General features: G+C 60.6%; 2 protein-coding genes across 2 annotated transcripts; one reads left to right on the top strand and one right to left on the bottom strand.

The window, feature by feature from the left end:
• Window positions 1-431: 431 nt before the first annotated feature.
• On the top strand, window positions 432-3,890 carry LOC121495413 (neurturin). Its single transcript, XM_041762842.1, has 2 exons — window positions 432-706; window positions 3,429-3,890. Exons 1-2 carry the CDS (start codon window positions 538-540, stop codon window positions 3,845-3,847), a joined length of 588 nt encoding a protein of 195 aa, XP_041618776.1. The 5' UTR covers window positions 432-537; the 3' UTR covers window positions 3,848-3,890.
• A 2,683-nt stretch (window positions 3,891-6,573) lies between these two features.
• On the bottom strand, window positions 6,574-7,725 carry LOC121495871 (3-galactosyl-N-acetylglucosaminide 4-alpha-L-fucosyltransferase FUT3-like). Its single transcript, XM_041763924.1, has one exon. The coding sequence runs from the start codon at window positions 7,723-7,725 to the stop codon at window positions 6,574-6,576; it is 1,152 nt and encodes a 383-aa protein (XP_041619858.1).
• Between the last annotated feature and the right edge of the window lie 9,693 nt (window positions 7,726-17,418).

Consider the following 17,418-nt stretch of genomic DNA (forward strand, 5'->3'; position numbering starts at 1 on the left):
GCTCCTGCCTCTCAAGCTGTGCTCTAAGCACCATCTCAGCTCCACCCCCTGGTCCCACAGTGCCCCCTGCTGGGGCGCCCACACCTCCCTCCACGCTGCCCCCAAGCCTACTGGGCTCCACCACCGCGGCCTCAGGCTGCATGGGCCCCCGTTGGTCCAGGCTCGGGCCCTTGCACCGGCTGCTCTCCGCTGCAGCGATGCCAGTGCCCTGTGCCTGGCTGAGATGCCCTCCTCCTTGCTCGGGTCTCAACTTCCATGGCTATTCAGGGAAGCGCTGTGGGACCCCGCATGGGGGTGCTCCCCCTGCACCGCCCGCACCGCACCCGCCCTCTTCGTGGGCAGCATTTTTCACAACCTTGTGCAGCGGGTTCTTGATGAATCGTGTGGACGTCGTGACTGATCATTACGCAGAAGTGGATGGAAATCAGGGGCCCCGCCGTGCCCCGGTGCCTGGCCCAGCGCCCTGTTCGCGTGCGTTCCCTACAGGCAGACGGACGGAGGCCGCGTGGCTGACCACCCGGGGCCCGCAGGCCGAGGATGCAGCGCTGGAAGGCGGCAGCCTTGGCCTCGGTACTCTGCAGCTCGGTGCTCTCCATCTGGATGTGCCGCGACGGCCTGCTCCTCAGCCACCGCCTGGGACCCGCGCTGGCCCCGCTGCGCCGGCCGCCTCGCACCCTGGACGCCCGGATCGCCCGCTTGGCCCAGTGTAAGCGGGTCCCCGACTCGGGGGGGCGGCCCGATGTGGAAGTTCCTGCAGGGGCCACAAGCAGGCTGAGAGGAGCGGGCTGGAGGGAGGGCGCAAATCCGCGCAACGGCCTGGCGGGGGTGGTGGGGGGGTGGGCAGGGGAAGGCGGGCGGGGGGGGGCGGGGTGCTGGGAGCTGGGTCTCTGGGCTCCGCTGTCACCGGGAACGAGGCTCCGGGGCTGCGGGGCCAGGGCGCCACCGGAGATTAGACCCCAGCGGCCTCCACCGCGCAGCGCAGAGCCTGGGGACGAGGAGGCAGGACCCGAGGCCCAACGCGCTGCGGGTGGACAGGGACGGGGTGGGGGAGACCCCGAGAGACCTAGAAATGCAGAGAGAGACCGAGACAGGGACGCACGGAGCCCGGGACACGCACCAGGGTGGGAGAGACGCCGCGGGAGGTGCCGGGGGCGCGCACGTGGAAGTGCGGGCGCACAGGGGCCAGGCCGCCCCGCCCCGCCCCCAGCCCGGCCCCGCCCCTGCTCAGGCCACGCCCACCTGGGGGCGGGGCGGGGTCCGGACCTGGCGCGCGCGCTCGGTCCGCGCGGGAGCCTGAAGTGAGGGCGCGGCGCGTGCGTGGGGCCCGCGTGCGAGTCGGCGCCCGCCCTGCCGCTCCACACAGTCCTTTCTCGTCCTCACAATGGACAAGGGTGGCCTCGAGCACGGGCTCCACTTCCGCCCGCGCTTCCTCCTGCAGGCCCCGAAGCCCTGTCCAGGACCCCGGGTCCGGAGCCCCGCGTGGGGCCACCAAACCCCAGTGCGGGGAGTGGAACCCGGGGGCACCGCCTCCGGGACTCAGGCACCGGGAAGGGTCTCGGTCCATGGGCGGGTGCTGGCCCCCCTGCATCCCGTCCCTGGGCACAGCCCTACCAACCAAGGGGAGGAGTGGCCGCTGATCCCCCCCCCCCCCCCCCCCCGGGTCTCAAGGGCGGGCCTGAGACCAAAGCGCTGATGGTGGAATTTCAGGCTCGGGGGGTGGCAGCGCAGGATGGGGAGGGGGTGGGGGGAGCTACTGCTGATCTCCTCTTTGTGCTCCAGACCCTGTGCAGGTGGCCAGGCCTGCTGGAGGGAGGCAGGGACAGATATACTAAGAGATTATTCACTGTTTATCTGAAATTCAAATTCAGCTGGGCATCTGTACTGTATCTGGCTGCCTCCCCCTCCCCGCCCCTGCCCCCTGGAATAACTGTGTAGATGCATACCTTAGGGGTGAGGCCATTACTGGTGGGATGTTAGGGTACCCTAGGTAAGGTGAGGCAGGCTTGAACCTAACCCCAGAGCGGCCGCTTGGCCACCCAGCTCTGGCCCCTGGGCTTCAAGAACTGGAGACTTGCTCAGTGGATCTCCGCCATCCCCTGACCCAGTTCAGCCAAATCGGACTCTGCAAGAATCCTTGAGCAGACAGGTAAACTGAGGCACAGAGCAGGGCCATCACATGCCTGAATTTATACAGGCCTAAAGTGGAAGAGCGAGGCTCAGAGCAAGGTTTGTCAGATTCATGAGACCCCCCCCCCCCACACACACACACAGTCCCCTCTCTTTGGGACTTCATGTGAGCTTTCTGCTTTGAGAGCCAGGGGTGCCAACCTTAGGGACGTGGGGGATCAACTCAAGATCCTCTCCCAGCCGCAAGCATGCCTGCCACCCGCTCAGCAGCTGGGAGCCCCTGAGTGCAGTTCCTCTCCTAGCGCCCCTGAATTTGCCACATCTGCCCGTTTGTCCCAGGGCTGCAGAGTACGGGGGCAGCACAGCTGTCTGGAAATAAATTTAGGCTCCCGGGCCCTGGGAATCTGTGACTCCGGGCACCTCCTGGCAACCGTGGGAGCACAGGGTTGGACGTGGGCCAAACTTGGGCACGTGCTGGAATGGGGAAGAAGGCTGTTTGGCCTCGTCCCTCTCTCTGCCACCTGCTAATGCTTGGCCTTGGGCAAGTCTCTGCCCTATTGGATGCCCAGGTACCTGTCCTGTATTATGGGGGGGGGGACGGTGATATTGGCTGCTGCCTCAGCGAGGACCCCACCCCTCCGGACCCTCACATGCAGGCTTCAGTGCCTGCGGCTCGTCTGCACGTTCTGACCTGCTCAAACCCCCGACTTGGTGCTATGGTTGGAGAAACTGAATCCCTGCACACGGTGCAGCAAGAGGGACTTGCGTGGGTTTGGGGGTGGGGCCCCCATATAGTGAGCCAGAGACTGCAACAGCTCAGCCAAAGGGTGAGCGGCTTGGAGTATGGGCTGTAGCTCCCGAATTCGGTCCGAAAGGGTACACCAGTTTCGGGAGGCATCCCAGCACGGGGGGTGGGTGGGGGGAGGCACTGGGGCCAAGCAGGGACAGGGATTGGGATCACAACCCCCCCAGCTGAGTCTTCCCTCTCTTCTCTGCAAAGAGGTGGGAGCAGCTCAGTGAACGGAGAAGAACCCCCCGTGCAAGGCTTCGTAGGCACAGGTCACAGTGAGGAGGGGGTGACCACAGGGAGTGGGACACCAGGGTCAGCTCGGCTCACCGTGGCGCAGGTGCAAAGCGCGCCAGAGCCCCGGGGAGGGGCGCCGGCCCTGAGCGGCCCCGTCGGCGGGGTCCAGCGCGGGCTGCTGGTAGCGAGCGGGCCCAGCGCGGGCTGTAGGGGGGGGCGCCCTGCGGTCGGGGACCCGGCGGCCCCCAGCCACCCCCTTCCCTCCCTGTCCTCGCAGATCGAGCGCTGCTGCAGGGCGCCCCGGACGCCGTGGAGCTGCGCCAGCTGACGCCCTGGGCCGGCGGGGCCGCAGGACCGCGCCGGCGGGCGGGGCCCCGGCGGAGGCGCGCGCGGACCGGGAGTCGGCCGTGCGGGCTGCGCGAGCTCGAGGTGCGCGTGAGCGAGCTGGGCCTGGGCTACGCGTCCGACGAGACGGTGCTGTTCCGCTACTGCGCAGGCGCCTGCGAGGCGGCGGCGCGCGTCTACGACCTGGGGCTGCGGCGGCTCCGCCAGCGGCGGCGCGTGCGGCGGGAGCGGGTGCGCGCGCAGCCCTGCTGCCGCCCGACGGCCTACGAGGACGAGGTGTCCTTCCTGGACGCGCACAGCCGCTACCACACGGTGCACGAGCTGTCGGCGCGCGAGTGTGCCTGCGTGTGACCCTACCTCCGCGGCGGGCGGGCGGCGGCCAGGGCGCCCCGCGTCCCGCCTGGCAAGCCCCGCGGGGGACTGCGCGTGCGCGGCGGGGGCGGCGGGGGCGCCGGGGCCTCGCGAGTCTGCAGCACCTGCACCGAGTAAAGTGTGGAAGACGGAGCCTGGCTCGTGATTCCGCGTCCCGGGGCCCGGGGCGTGGCGGGGGGGGACCAGCTGCACCGGGACAGGGGACAGGGGACGGGTCCCGCCCGTAAGGTGCGGCCCGGGATGGGACGGGCACCCGGTGCCGATGACGAGTCAGAGGTCCAGGTGGACCAGGCCTCCGTCCCCACGGGCGTGCTCAGGCCCCATCCGCCCCCACCGGCGTGAACTCACAGCCACTATCTCTTTTCACTTGCTAAAAATACATGTGCGCTGCGCGTCTCCCTGTGGGGATAGGTCTGGGGCGGCCGCCAGGCCCGTCCAGGCCGAAACCGGCGCCTGCTGGGGCGGAGCCGTCCCCAGGGACCAGGTCCTGGTCCCATAAAAGCCAAGGCCGCAGCTCCGGGGGGATTGACGACGCGTCCGCGAGGAGGACAGAAAAAGCGGTGTCACCTTGCTGCTTGGCAGGTCCGGGACACAGCGGGGTGCTGGGTTCCCAGACCAAGGGGAGGCTGGGTGGGTCCCGGGAGGGGCGCGGCAGGGGCTGACACCCTGCAGACCTGTGGGCAGGGAGCCCCCGCTCCTGCGGGTCAGAGTGGTCCTGGAGGGCACAAGCCCCTCTGCAGCCCACACTGCTCTTCCCCTCTGCCCTCGCCCCCACCGGGGCTCCAGGGAGCAGCCCCTTCCCTCCCCACTGTTCCCCTAGAATGACCTCCCCCCTGCTTCCCTGACACTGAGCTCAGGGCCGCCTCCTCAGCACCAGGCCCTTCCCAGACCCGGTCCCCATAGGCAACCCTGAGGGCCCAAAGCAGAAGCTGCCCCGGGAAGGATGATCCAGCCCAGCAGGCCACTCCCCAGTTCCCCCCCACCCCGGTCCCCGGCTGCAGCTGACACCCCGAGGCAGGTAACAGGCAGGACTTCCAGGGGTTCCTGGGAGCAGGGCCTGGCAGCCAGGCCCCAGCCCATAGGTGGTCTGCTGGGAAGGCAGTTCAGGGCTGAGGGTGGCTGGGCTCCCCACCCAGCCTTGCACAGTCTCCTGACTCTGAGCTTTGGGGTGGTGGATGCCCCCTCTGTTTGGGCTGTCTCAGCCCAGCCGTGGCAGACAAGCCGGGGTCCCCGTCTGCTCGAGCAGAAGCCAAGCCTCAGTTTCCCCATCCCAGATGATCCTGAGCCACAGAGGTGGAAGTTACTGAGCCCCTGATGCACTAGTGGGAAAGTGACCTTGGAACGCAGGTTGGCTGCCCCTGAGGCCAGTGTGTGTGTGTGTGTGTGTGTGGACGCGGGTGTGAGACGGCTGTGTGCTCACCCTCTCAAGGCCCCCTGGCACCTCAGCCTCCTGGTCTCCCAGTCAGTTCCAACAGCCCAACCACAGGGCGCTGGCCCAGCCCACCAGGGAATTGGAGCAGAACTCAGCTGCCCCCACGGACCCCAGGCCTGGGATTCTCTGTGGTGCACAGCACTCCCTTGCACAACACACACACACGCACACACACACAGGCAGCACAGTGTGGAGCTCCGTGGGGCTGAGCCCATTGGATCACATGTGCTCATGCAGTCCATATGCGTATGCTGAGTCGTCACTCACCGTCACACTAGAAGGGACACAGCTCTCGTGGGCAAAATCACAGGGGTCAGGTGTTTGCCGGCACCCCGTGGGGTACTGGAGCCAGTGGTCTCACTCGCAGACTCATGGGTCACCACTTGTCAGACACTCTCACGGCTCCCACGGTCTTCCCCCTCACCTTTGCTGGCAGGGCCTGCCCCCCTGAACCCAGACTGCCTGGTCTTCACCCCCACCCCACTGTGGGGCTTGACCTCAGGGTTTTTCCACCTCTTGACATTGGCAACCAAGCCACTCTTGGTTGTCGGGGCACTGGGGGGCCTGTGAGCTGTGGATCGGCATCCCCGGCCCCCACCCACTGGGTGCTATCAGGCCATGTGCAGCTGTGACCACCACAAGCCTCCCAACACTTTGCCGAGGGCGCCCTGGAAGGCAGAGTCACCCTGGGGTGAGAACGGCTGTTCTGGAATCAGGGAGAAGACACTGGGTTTACCAGAGCATTCCCATATGGAGAATGGTGCCAGTATTGCCCATCGGCGTGCCCCCCGGGCAGTCCACAACAGCAAGGTGACCACTCCCAGACCCAGCAGACCCATCACCGGGGAGCGGGACCCCACGGCCAGTTGCCTGGGGTGAGGCGTTAGTGGGCGAGGTGTGTAGCAGGGGCACCGCAGCTGGTGGGGCTCCTCGCAGGTGAGGAGCCCTAGTCCCAGTGAGGCTAGGTGTCTGGGTGCCGATCCCCAGCCATGTGCTCACCGACAGCCAAAGTCCCCAGCAGCTGAGACCCCCAGGATTGAGGCCCCAGCAGGTAAGGTCCCCATCCAGGTAAGGAGCCCATCTCCTGGCTCAGAGTGTGGTAGCTGAAGTCCCAGGCCAGTGAGCTCTCCAGCCACCCAGGTCCCAGGCAGGTGGGATTCCTGGCAGGTGTCATTCCCAGGAGGTGAAGACGCCCCTCCCGCAGGGGATGAGTCCCAGGCAGGTGAGGTGCCCAGCAGGTGTGGTGCGGAGCAGCCCGGGCCCAAGCTGCCCGTCAGGTGAACCAGGAAGCTATGCTGGGCACCGTCTGGTAGGCGGAGTCCTGTTGCAGCCGCCAGCAGGCTTTGCAGAACATCAGGGACCAGCTGAAGGTTCGAGGCCGCAGTGTCTCCCGCCAGCGGAAATAGGCGAGGTAGCGGGCGTCGTCCTTGTCCAGGGACAGCAGATACTGGGCCAGGTCCTTGGGGCTCTGGAAGTCGTCGACGTGGATGAAGGCGTCGGCAGGCAGGAATTGTTCATAGCTCTTCCTGCTGGGGCCCAGCACCACGGGCACGGCCCAGGCGTCCAGGGCATTCCTCCACAGCTTCTCCGTGATGTAGTCGCGATGCAAGGAGTTCTCGAAAGCCAGGTAGAACTTGTATCGGGACAGCGTCTGCATCATGTCCCTCTGCGGCAGAGGCTTGTGGCGCTGTCCGTACACATCCACTGGGACGTGAGCTTGCAGCCCGTGGTAGTACCGCACCCTTACCGAGTCCTCCCTCCAGTTGGACACCACCCAGGCCACCAGCTCTGTCTTGGCCGAGACGTTGACCGGGGGCGCGGCTGGCTGGCCCGGCCATGGCTCCAGCCAGCCGTAGGGCGTGAAGATGTCCGAGTCTCTGCGGTAGGACATGGTGAGATTGAAATATCCATCCAAGGCCTTCAGCTGAGCGCAGTGGCTGGGCGATTCCATGCTGAACCAGACCCAGCGCTGGCCAGGTGGCCGGGGCGACGTCGGGAGCTGCTCCTTCGGCCTGTAGCTGACCTCTCGGTGATGCACCAGGACTGCGTCTGCCTCAGGGTACACGCTGCGGTTGGCAGTCAGCCGGCAGTCGGTCGTGCCCGGCCACATATCTGAGCAGGGGGACAGAGCCACAGGGTTGTGGAATGGCCATGTCCACAGCAGGAGCAGCAGGGGCCCGCGGGCAGAGGACCCACCGGTGGCTTGGCAGGGTGCCCCTTGGGAGGTCACTGGGCCTGCCGACCCGTTGGGAGCCGTGGTGGGAGACTCTGCTGTGTTGGTCCTGGACATGAAGGACCACACGGGCTCTTCCTGGGACCAACGCATGTAAGAGAAGAAACACAGAGCCAAAAGCAGTTGGAACAGCACCCCGAAGAGATAGTGGCGCCAGGGACATCGGATCTTGGCCAGGTTGTGTGGATCCATGGATCAGTGCAGCTGGGGGGTGGGGTGGGGGGGAGCAGGGACAGCATCAGTGATAGGAACCGTGAAGCCCACGCCTGCCCACAAACCTGGGTTTCCCAAGTGACATTCTTGAGTCCTGAGGTGAGCACTGTTGCTCTTTGCAAGTTTACAGATGAGCCACCTGAGGCCAGGTGACTCGGTGGGAGACCAAGGCATAGCTGGAATCCCAGCAGTGGAGTCTGGCCCCAGAGCCCAGGCTCTGCAGCCTCTGAATCCGGGGAGGGGTCCCAGGGAGGTGGAGTAAGCCCCCCAGGGCTCTCACGTCCCACCTTGCCCTTGCCCTTGCCCCTCCCAGCCTTTGCCAGACTCTTCCCCACTGCCCCGGAGTGGAGGCTTGAACCCAGGTCTCTGTCTGGGAAGGCTACAGTGGTCTTGGGCCTTGTAGGTTAGGCAAGTGCTCACCAGGTACCGGAGAGCTTGAGGGACAAGTTGTTCCCATAAGGGAACAGCCCATGCAGAGGCCTGGGGTGCAGGAGAGCCTGGCCCTTTTGTGAGGAGAGCACAGGAAGTCCCTGCATGGAGTCCCGAATCGGGCGCCCTGCATGGAGCCTGCTACTCCCTCTGCCTGTGTCTCTCATGGATAAATAAATAAATCTTAAAAAAAAAAAAATCATCGTATCAGCACAGAGCCTCAGGGTAGATCTAGGTTTTCCAGAAACCAATACTTCTTCTTTTTCTTCTTCTTCTTTTTTTTTTTTTTGAGGGAGCAAGCAACCAAGCACACAAGCATGGTGGCCCCACAATGGTTGTGACACTTGTTATGTGGCTAATGCAACTGAGGAAAAGATAAATATTTTTTTTTTGGAAAAGATAAATATTATTTAATTTCAACAGTTATTTAAAAACTGAACAGTGTAGGGGCACCTGGATGCGTCAGTGGGTTAGTGGCTGAGCATCTGCCTTGGGTTCAGGCTGTGATCCCGGGGTCCTGGGATCGAGGCCCCCATTGGGTTCCCTGCATGGAGCCTGCTTCTCCCTCTGCCTGTGTCTCTGCCTCTCTCTCTCTCTCTCTCTCTCTCTGTGTGTGTGTCTGTGTCTCTCACGAATAAATACATAAATAAATCTTTTTTTTTTTTTTAAAGAAAGAATCCTGGACTGAGAGTTACCATCGCCCCCAGCAATTCCACTTCCCGAGTTCCACCCAAAGGAGCTGAAAGCAAGGGCTCAAATATTTGTACGCTTCTGCACAAAACACCTCTGCTGTTCTCATAATCGCACAGTTCTCAACTGCCAAAATTTGGCAACAGCCCAGATGCCCGTTGAGGTTGGGACTGGATAAACAGAAGGGTGTCCATCCACATGCTGGAATAATCTGAGCTTTAGAAGGAAGGACATCCTCACAGTGGCTCTAATAAGAGGAACCTGGAGGGCCTGCGCGCAGGAGGAAAAGACAGTTGGACCCGACTTATTGGAGTCCACTTCCACCAAACATCTAGCAGAGGTAAATTCAAAGGGACGGGAGGTCATTTAAATGTTACCGCGGTGGGGGGGGGGGGTAGATTATCAGGGGCCTGGGAGGGTGGACGGGGAATGGGAAGTTTCTGCTATTGGGACCAGAGCTCACGTGTGGGGTGATGAGGAAGTTTCGGAACCAGTGGGGATGGCTGCCCCCCATCGAGAATGCACTGAATACCGCTGAATTGTACACTAAATAATGGGTAAAAGGGCAAATTGTATGTCACATGTATTTTGCCACAAGTTCTAAAATAATGCAACATTTTATTTATTTATTTATTTTTAAGTAGGCTCCACACCCAACGTGGGTCCCCCTCACCGCCTCCCACCCTGCCTGTCCTGGAGCCAGCCACGTGCCCCAATAACACATTTTAAAATTTAAATGTTATATTTTATTTATTTATATTTATTTATTATAAAATATTTTATTTACTTATTTGAGAGAGAACACACGAGTGGGAAGGGGACGGGGCAGAGGGAGAGGGAGAAGCAGACTCTCTGCTGAGCAGGGAGCCCGAGCCCGACTCGGGCCTTGAACCCAGGACCCTGAGATCATGACCTGAGCTGAAGGCAGGTGCTTAACTGACTGAATCACCGGAGGGCCCATGAAAGGTTACATTTTATTATATTTACTTTACTTTTTTAGTTTTTGAGAGAGAGAGAGAGAGAGCCGCTGAGCACTGGGAGGGCAGAGGGAGCAGTGGAGAGTCAGCCCCCCACCCAGTGCATGACCTTGAATTCATGGAGATTTGGAAGCTTAACCCACTGAGCCACCCAGGCATCCCCTGGATGCTACATTTTAAAATAATGCAACCACAGATTTACCGGGGATGGGGGAATCCCTGCCAAGTTGAACCTGAGACACATTTTTCTCAGAAATAGAATGAAAAATGCTGCTGTGCTGGGATGCCCCAAAAATCAGGAAAAAAACAAAACAAAAAAAGAAAGAACAAAAGAAACTGGGGCACCTGGGTAGCTCAGTCGGTGAAAAAGCGTCTGCCTTCGGCTCAGGTCATGATCCCAGGATCCAGCATCGGGCTCCCTGCTCAGCGGGGAGCCTGCTTTTCCCTCTGCCTCCTCGCTCTCTCAAATAAATAAATAAAATCTTACAAAAGAAAAAAAAAAAAATCTTACAAAAGAAAGAAAGGAAGGAAGGAAGGAACAGAGAAAGAAAGAAACTAAACCAAAACCAAACACAAAACCTCCCTTTATTCAGGAGAGAGTCCAAGGTCAAGAACTCTCAAGGGCTCTGGGGTGCCGATGGGGTCCCGGCCCCTGGGGGCTCTACACCTGTGGTCTGGCCCCTTAATTGGAACCTGCCACTCCCCCCGACTCCACCTCGGGGCCCCTGGGCCTAGAAAGACCCCAGGAGCACAGTCCCGAGGCCTCGCCCAGGGGGGCTTCTGTTGCATTCTGGGGGGGGAGGTGAGTTCTTCCCAAGAGGCCTTACCTGGGGCGGCGGTGGGCAGGGGCAGCTGCCAGGTGACCAGGGGGTTTAACACAGAGGTGCAGCAGATTTCTCAGGGTGTGGATTAGACACCAGGGAGGAAAAGGAAATGGAGCTACCGCGGTGGGGCGGCTCAGGTGCAGTCCAACCCCCACGCCTGCCATCAGGTGACCCAAGGTGCCCTGCCCCGGGAGCCCGGCCGTCACCGAAAAGCCAGCGGCGGGACTCCCCCAGTGTCCTCTGTGATACAGGGCTTTATAAGAAGCGCCCGGGTGTCTGGTCATCCAAATTACCCAAACCTAGTTCTTGGATGGATTTAGCCTTCAGCCATGGGAGCCATAACCGTGAAATGGGTGTCTTGTGAGTGGAGGTGACGTCTGGACCTACCCAAGTTGGGGCTGGTTGCCAGGAGGGTGAATTAGCACCCGTCCGATGAGTAAGGCCATCATTATGTGTGAAGCCTCCAGAACCCCCCAGAAGGACAGGCCTGGGAGCTCCCTGGTTGGTGAGCAGCTGGCGACTGGCAGGACTCACTTGCCTGGAAAGGCGAGGAAGCCCGTACCCTGCCCCATGCCTCTCTCCGTGTCGCTATCGATTCGGGTCGTTTATCAGGTCCTTTAATAATCTAATAAACATAAGCCCTGGGATGGAGGCCCGCTGGGGCACCCTGCTCAGTGGGGAGTCTGCTTCTCTCTGCCCCCCCCCGGCCCCGTGCACACAGGCTCTCTCTTTAAAATTTTTTAAAAGATTTTATTTATTTATTAATGAGAGACAGAGAGAGAGAGAGAGAGAGAGAGGCAGAGACACAGGCAGAGGGAGAAGCAGGCCCCATGTAGGGAGCCCGACGCGGGACTCGATCCCTGGACTCCAGGATCACGCCCTGGGCCAAAGGCAGGCGCTAAACCGCTGAGCCACCCAGGGATCCCCCCTCTCTCTCTCTTTCAAATAAATAAATAAAATCTTAAAAAAAAAAAGTACAGGGGATCGCCTAGGCTTACAGCCAGCTTCTGCGGTGGGGGCAGAGGGCAGGCTAGTAGGAGTGAGACCCTAACTTCATGGGACCCGATGGTCCTATCACGGGTGGTACCGGAAGGGGGGGACTAGAGTGACCCCCCACCCCCCACCTCCCGCCGCTAAGGCTTATGAGGCTGTGGGCATACTGTTGACCCATCCATGAAGGGGTGACCTAAGCCGCTGGTTCTGGAAGTGGGTTCTGCCGAGGGGTGGGCAGGGGTCCTTGGAAGGGGGAGGCGAGCAATTTCCAGCTACGAACCTCCCCTTTCACCACATCCCACTCTCGTGTATAGTCAGTCAACAGACATTTCTTGACCACAGGCTGTGCGCTGGGTGGGCCTCAGGGATACTGCAGGAAGCAAGTGGGTAAAAAAAGAACACACGGAACTCCTAAGTAAGCAGAAGATTTTCTTTTTTAACGAGCGAGGAGGGTGGGACCTGGTCTGGCCTTCCTGGTTGTGTGAGCTGCGAGCTCAAGCCATAGGAACTCCTTTTGCAAAAGGGTGGGAAGGGCTTTCCGGGCAGGTGAACAACCTGTGCAAAGGCCCTGAGGTAGCAAAGGTACGGAGGGATGGGGGAATTCAGTAGGACTGGGCCTTCCTGAGCTGGAGCTGAGGTCACAGCTGGAGCAGAGGCCAGGCCACAAGGAGGGGGGCCTGACTATGGTCTGTGCTGGGGCGGGCAGACCAATAAAAAGCTTTATTAAAAAATGAACATCTGTCTGTCTGAAGCCCACTCAAAAAAAAAAGAGTGAAGAACTTGAATATACATTTTTCCAAAGAAGATATACAGATATGGAAATAACCACAAAAAAGATGTTCAACAGCACTAATAATTAGGGAGTCGGTGGCCGGATAGGGAGCCACATGTGGCTTCCCACAGAGCAGTCACGGCATCCACTCCTGCTTTGAGACTCTCTCAGGCCACCATGTAGGGGACAGGCCCCTGGGGACAGAGCAGAGGCAGGGAGACCATGAAGGAGGAGGCTGGTACAGGCTGCTGAGAGTCTGAAGTCCAGTTCCTGGGAGTCACCCTTCCCCGTCCCCAGATGGGAAGGACATCACTTCCGGGAGGCTGCTTCACGCTGCCCGGAGCTGCAGCATCTGAGCGTGTAGCCAGTCCCGGCCACTGGAGGTTCTGGGAGGTTCTGGGAGGCTGACGGTCTCCTAGGGCAGGGCACCTCCGGGCATGGGAGGCTGCCCCAGATCTGCTCCTGGCTCGCGGCTCGCTCTCTGCTGTGTGTGGGGGGGATTATCTGGTGACTTATTAAATTATAACTCATGAGCTGTCCATCTTAGTGTCACCGGGCCCATGGCCAGGGCGACACTGGAGCCTTCCCACAGCCACCCTGCTGATAATGGAGACCAGGCCAAAGGGGATTCCCTCCGGCAGGTCACCTGGACTCCCAAGCACACTAAGGAGCCTCTGGTGATGCGCCTGCTCTGCCGGAGACACTGTTTGCCCCTTGCCCCTTTTGTCCACCTGGTTCAGTGCAGAGAAGTGTCCCCACCCCACCTCCCGGGGAGCTTGGACCACACTCACTTTTTCTGCTGCACTCACAGCCCTGCGAGGACACAGGACACGAAAGCGAAAGCGGAAGAGCAAGAGGGAATAAGAGATCAGGTCGCGGGTCAAGGATTTTGACCCATGGGGAGGACCTGGCTGGCTCCGTCGGTGATCTCGGGGTTGTGAGTTCGAGCCCCACACTGGGGGCAGAGAGGACTTAGAAATAAAATCTTAACAAACAAAAAAATGCCGAACAAACAAATCGACAAACCCCAAAGCAGGCGTTTAGTGGGGGGGCCAGAAGTTTCTACCTATTCCACATGGGTGATCAAAGTTTGGCTGGCTGTGTCTTCAGGTGTGTTGGGTCGGAGCCCCGTCCTGCCTTCCACTCCCTGAGGGACCTGGGACTCTCAATGCCCAGCGCCTGGGCATGACAGGGTCACCCTAACGTCCCCTGATGTTGGCCCAGGCGGCTGGCGTCCACAGAAGGTTCCCTGCTGAGCCTCGGACAAGGCCAGAGCAGGTCCCTTCTCTCCCGCAGTGGATGCATGGGCAGGTATGGGCGCCGCTGGCCGTGCTCGCTGCTGCTGTCTCCAGAGGGAGCGAGCAGCCCATCTAGGGGAGCATCCAAGCAGGATGGCTCTTCTGCAGAAGTCACCACTTTGAGATGCCTCAGAGGAGCCCAGAAGGACCCTTGGGCCGGGCCGGGAAGGTTCCAAGAGGCTTCATCCTGAAGCTCTGGGTGGGCTGGGACTGCAGCCGGATGGGGGGGCTGAAGAACCAATGAACCAATGGGTTGCTCCTCTCCAACCTGCTTCTGGGCCCCCTGGTTCGGATCCACTTGTCACCGTGGCCAGACAGGTGATAGAGGTGGTGCCGTCCACAGAGCCCCACCCCCCACCCCACGACAGTACCTCAGTACCCCAACCCCCTGAGTCACGACTGGGGCAGGGATTCAAGCAGGAGCCGCTAGGCTGGGGGGGCTCCGACGCGGATTTCCCTTGTACCAGTACCCCCAAAGCTGTCTGTCCGAGGGCTGCAGGCTGGAGGTGCTCCTGGGGTCACTGACCGAAGCCAGGCTGAGCCCCTGACGTCAGGCTGCCCCAACCACAGGGAAGGGGAAGCTGGTGATTGGGGTTCATGGGTTCAGTAGGGCTCCTGGTCACTCTGCTTCTGCTCGCTCCCTCCCCACCCCGATCCGCCACTTGAAGGGACTGAGAACAACGACCCCCGTGGGTATCAGGGGGGCAGGTCATTGCGTGATTGGCACAGTGCTCAACACCCCCACCCCCAGCCAGCTTGCACATCCGGCCCAGGGCCCACCCTGGCTCCTCCCTCCTGCCCTCCGTGCTGCTTCCCTCCACCTGGAACCTTCCACTCCCCTCCCTTTCTCTCTTCCTTCTCAACATGCCACCTGCCCCGGGGAGCCTTCACCCATTGGGCCTCCCCTCCCTTCGTTTAGTGTTATGGCCTCATACTACTAAAATTTTATTTCAGGCTCTATTGCTATTTTTATTGTTTGCTTCAAACACCTGGCAAGTGGGATGGGGGGTTGGGATTGGAACCTACTGGCCTTAGGATGTGCAAGTGGACCTGCAGTCAAGCTCTAAGGTCCGGGCTTTGGGGGTCCGAGGACCTCTCCTGCCTAAAGCCAGAGGGACCCGGTGCTTATCCTGAATTTGCTGTGTGACCTGAGAGATTTCCTGACCCTCTCTGGGCAAGGCTTGCCCAGCCAGTGCCAGGCAGGCCTCCCTGGAAGGAAGCTGGTCCCAGAGCCCAGATTGGGGGCACCCCCTCCCCTGGGTTCAGGATGAGGCAGGGCCTCATTGCCCTACCTGGGGTCTCTGCCTGCATCGGACCCCCAGTGCCTTGCTCCCTGGGCTGGGTGAGTGATGGAGATGCCAGCCTCCCGGAAATTTCTTTCCCCCTGGGGCCTCAGGGCTGTGAGCCAAGGGTGGCTGGCGGCTCAGGAGGCAGGCAGGGGGCCCCTTGGCCTGCGAGGGGTAAGAAATGAACCACATGGGTGATCTGAGGCACGTGAAAAGGTGATGGGGGTGCAGGCATGATGAGGTCACCCTAGCATCCCCCGATGTTGGCCCAGGTGGCTGGGGGTCCAAGGAAGGTTCCCCTCTGAGCCTCAGAGAAACTTCCGGGAAGAGGGAAATGTTCAGCTCTCAGACATCATGTTCAATGGGAGGCAGTGGCCCTAGGGACCAAGGGTCCCTAAGCTCCACCCTTACCTTCCCCCCCACCCCGGGACTGGCCCTGCCCCAGCCTGCAAGGCCGCCCCGGCCTGGGCTCCCAGGACCCCTGGCTTGCAGCCAGCCAGGGGGAGAGCGGCCCCAGGTGTGTAATGTGGGTGGCAGGTGAGCGATGGGCCCAGTGCGGCTGGCTCAGCCCCGGGGTTACTGGCGGGCTTGGCAGGGGTCCCCCAGGCCTCCCACACCCTCACCCACTGGTGGGCCTCCGTCCTCCCCTAGGCCCCCAGTTGAAGGCATAGCAGGGATTACCGAGTGTCCACAGTGCAGACAGGGAAACTGAGGCTCACTGAGTGTCTGCAATTCACCTTCCTCCATCTCCTCCCCCCACCAAGAAGACCCTTCAGTCTCCCTGGGCTCTTGCTCTCTGCAGAGAACAGCAATTTCCCCTGACCCCAGAATGTTCTGGAAGGCCTCATTTAAAGTCAGAATCCAGGATGCCTGGATGGCTCAGTGGTTGAGCGTCTGCCTTTGGCCCAGGTGTGACCCCGGGGTCCTGGGATCGAATCCCGCATCGGGCTTCCTGCAGGGAGCTTGCTTCTCCCTCTGCCTGTGTCTCTGTGTCTCTCATGAATAAATACATAAAATAAAAATTATTTTTTTGAAGATTTTATTGATTTATTCATGAGAGACACAGACACAGAGAGAGAGGCAGAGGGAGAAGAGGCAGGCGGCCCTAAAATAAAAATTCTTTTTTTTTTAAATTTATTTATTTATTTATTTATTAAATTTATTTATTTATTTATTTATTTATGATAGTCACACAGAGAGAGAGAGAGAGGCAGAGACACAGGCAGAGGGAGAAGCAGGCTCCATGCACCGGGAGCCCGATGTGGGATTCGATCCCGGGCCTCCAGGATCGCGCCCTGGGCCAAAGGCAGGCGCCAAACCGCTGCGCCACCCAGGGATCCCTTTTTTTTTTTTTTTTTTTTTATAAAATAAAAATTCTTAAAGTCAGAATCCACCTGCAGCCCCTGATGGTAGGCTGGGCTGGAACCTGACCGAAAGGCCTTCGGAGAACGGACTTTGAGCTCTGACAGCTGTGTGACATCCGTCAGGTGAGTTCCCTATGTACCTGTCACGCACAGTCCTGGTCACCTCCTCTGCAGAAGGAAGCCAGGGCTGGCGCCCTCTTCAGGTGACCCGGCGCCTCACCATCATCCTCCCAGCAACGCTGGAGGGTCCCTGCGGGGCAGGACTGTGAGCAGGGGCTGGACACCCTCAGGCCTGGGCCACCCCCCCTTGCTGGGCCTCAGTTTCCCCTGCCAGGTCATCTTTAAGAGCCTCTTCGTGCCCATCATCAGGGTGCTGGGGGCTGCTGCGTGGAGGGAGGGGCAGGCGCCAGGTGATGGGAACCTGGCAGCCCTGGCCCCGGGCATGTTGGGGTCTGCCCCCCTGGCACCCCAGCCCGGCCGCTTCACGTGGCTGAAATTTCAGCCCAAGGTGGGTGAGCCGGCGGGGGCCGGACACGCTTCATTTTCCAATTTCTGGAAATAAAAGCTGTGGGGCCCTCTATTGTCGAGTGGAAAAAAGCTGTTGCAAAACTCTGCGTGAAGAAACCACAGTGCCGAGGTGCGCCGCTGCCGCTGCCTGGCGCAGGGAGCCAGAAGGTTCCAGGGGGGACGAGGGGCCGGGGAACAAAGGGCCCTTTCTCCTCTCACCCGGGACAGGTTTTGGTGGAGCGCGCGTGTGGCGCTTTTGGGATCAGGAAAGCCAATGGGGGTGTTTTGCAAGACAGAGAGCGGTTCCGAGATCTGTTGGGACAAGGAAACAGAAAAGCAGAGAATTCGTTGGTTTGTTTTTGGAGGACGTTTTCCAGAGTTCTGACACCTGTCCCTCCGCTGGCAAAAGTCTGGGCCAGGAATGCCAGCGACCTGGGCACCGGGCCTGGGCCTGCAGGGAGCAGATGGAGAGGCCACGTGCAGATGTGCCCAGGATTGCGCCCCCCCCCCCCCCCCCGCACGCCCCGGCAAG

Source organism: Vulpes lagopus, chromosome 7 (genome assembly GCF_018345385.1).
Source record: "Vulpes lagopus strain Blue_001 chromosome 7, ASM1834538v1, whole genome shotgun sequence".
Taxonomy (NCBI): Eukaryota; Metazoa; Chordata; class Mammalia; order Carnivora; family Canidae; genus Vulpes; species Vulpes lagopus.

What these genes read in the sequence shown, in the direction of transcription:
- LOC121495413 (XM_041762842.1), top strand. Translation starts at nt 538, where the DNA reads ATGCAGCGCTGGAAGGCGGCAGCCTTGGCCTCGGTACTCTGCAGCTCG. An exon ending in GATCGCCCGCTTGGCCCAGT is followed by an intron (nt 707 to 3,428) that starts GTAAGCGGGTCC and finishes CTGTCCTCGCAG; the next exon opens with ATCGAGCGCTGCTGCAGGGC.
- LOC121495871 (XM_041763924.1), bottom strand. Translation starts at nt 7,725, where the DNA reads ATGGATCCACACAACCTGGCCAAGATCCGATGTCCCTGGCGCCACTAT.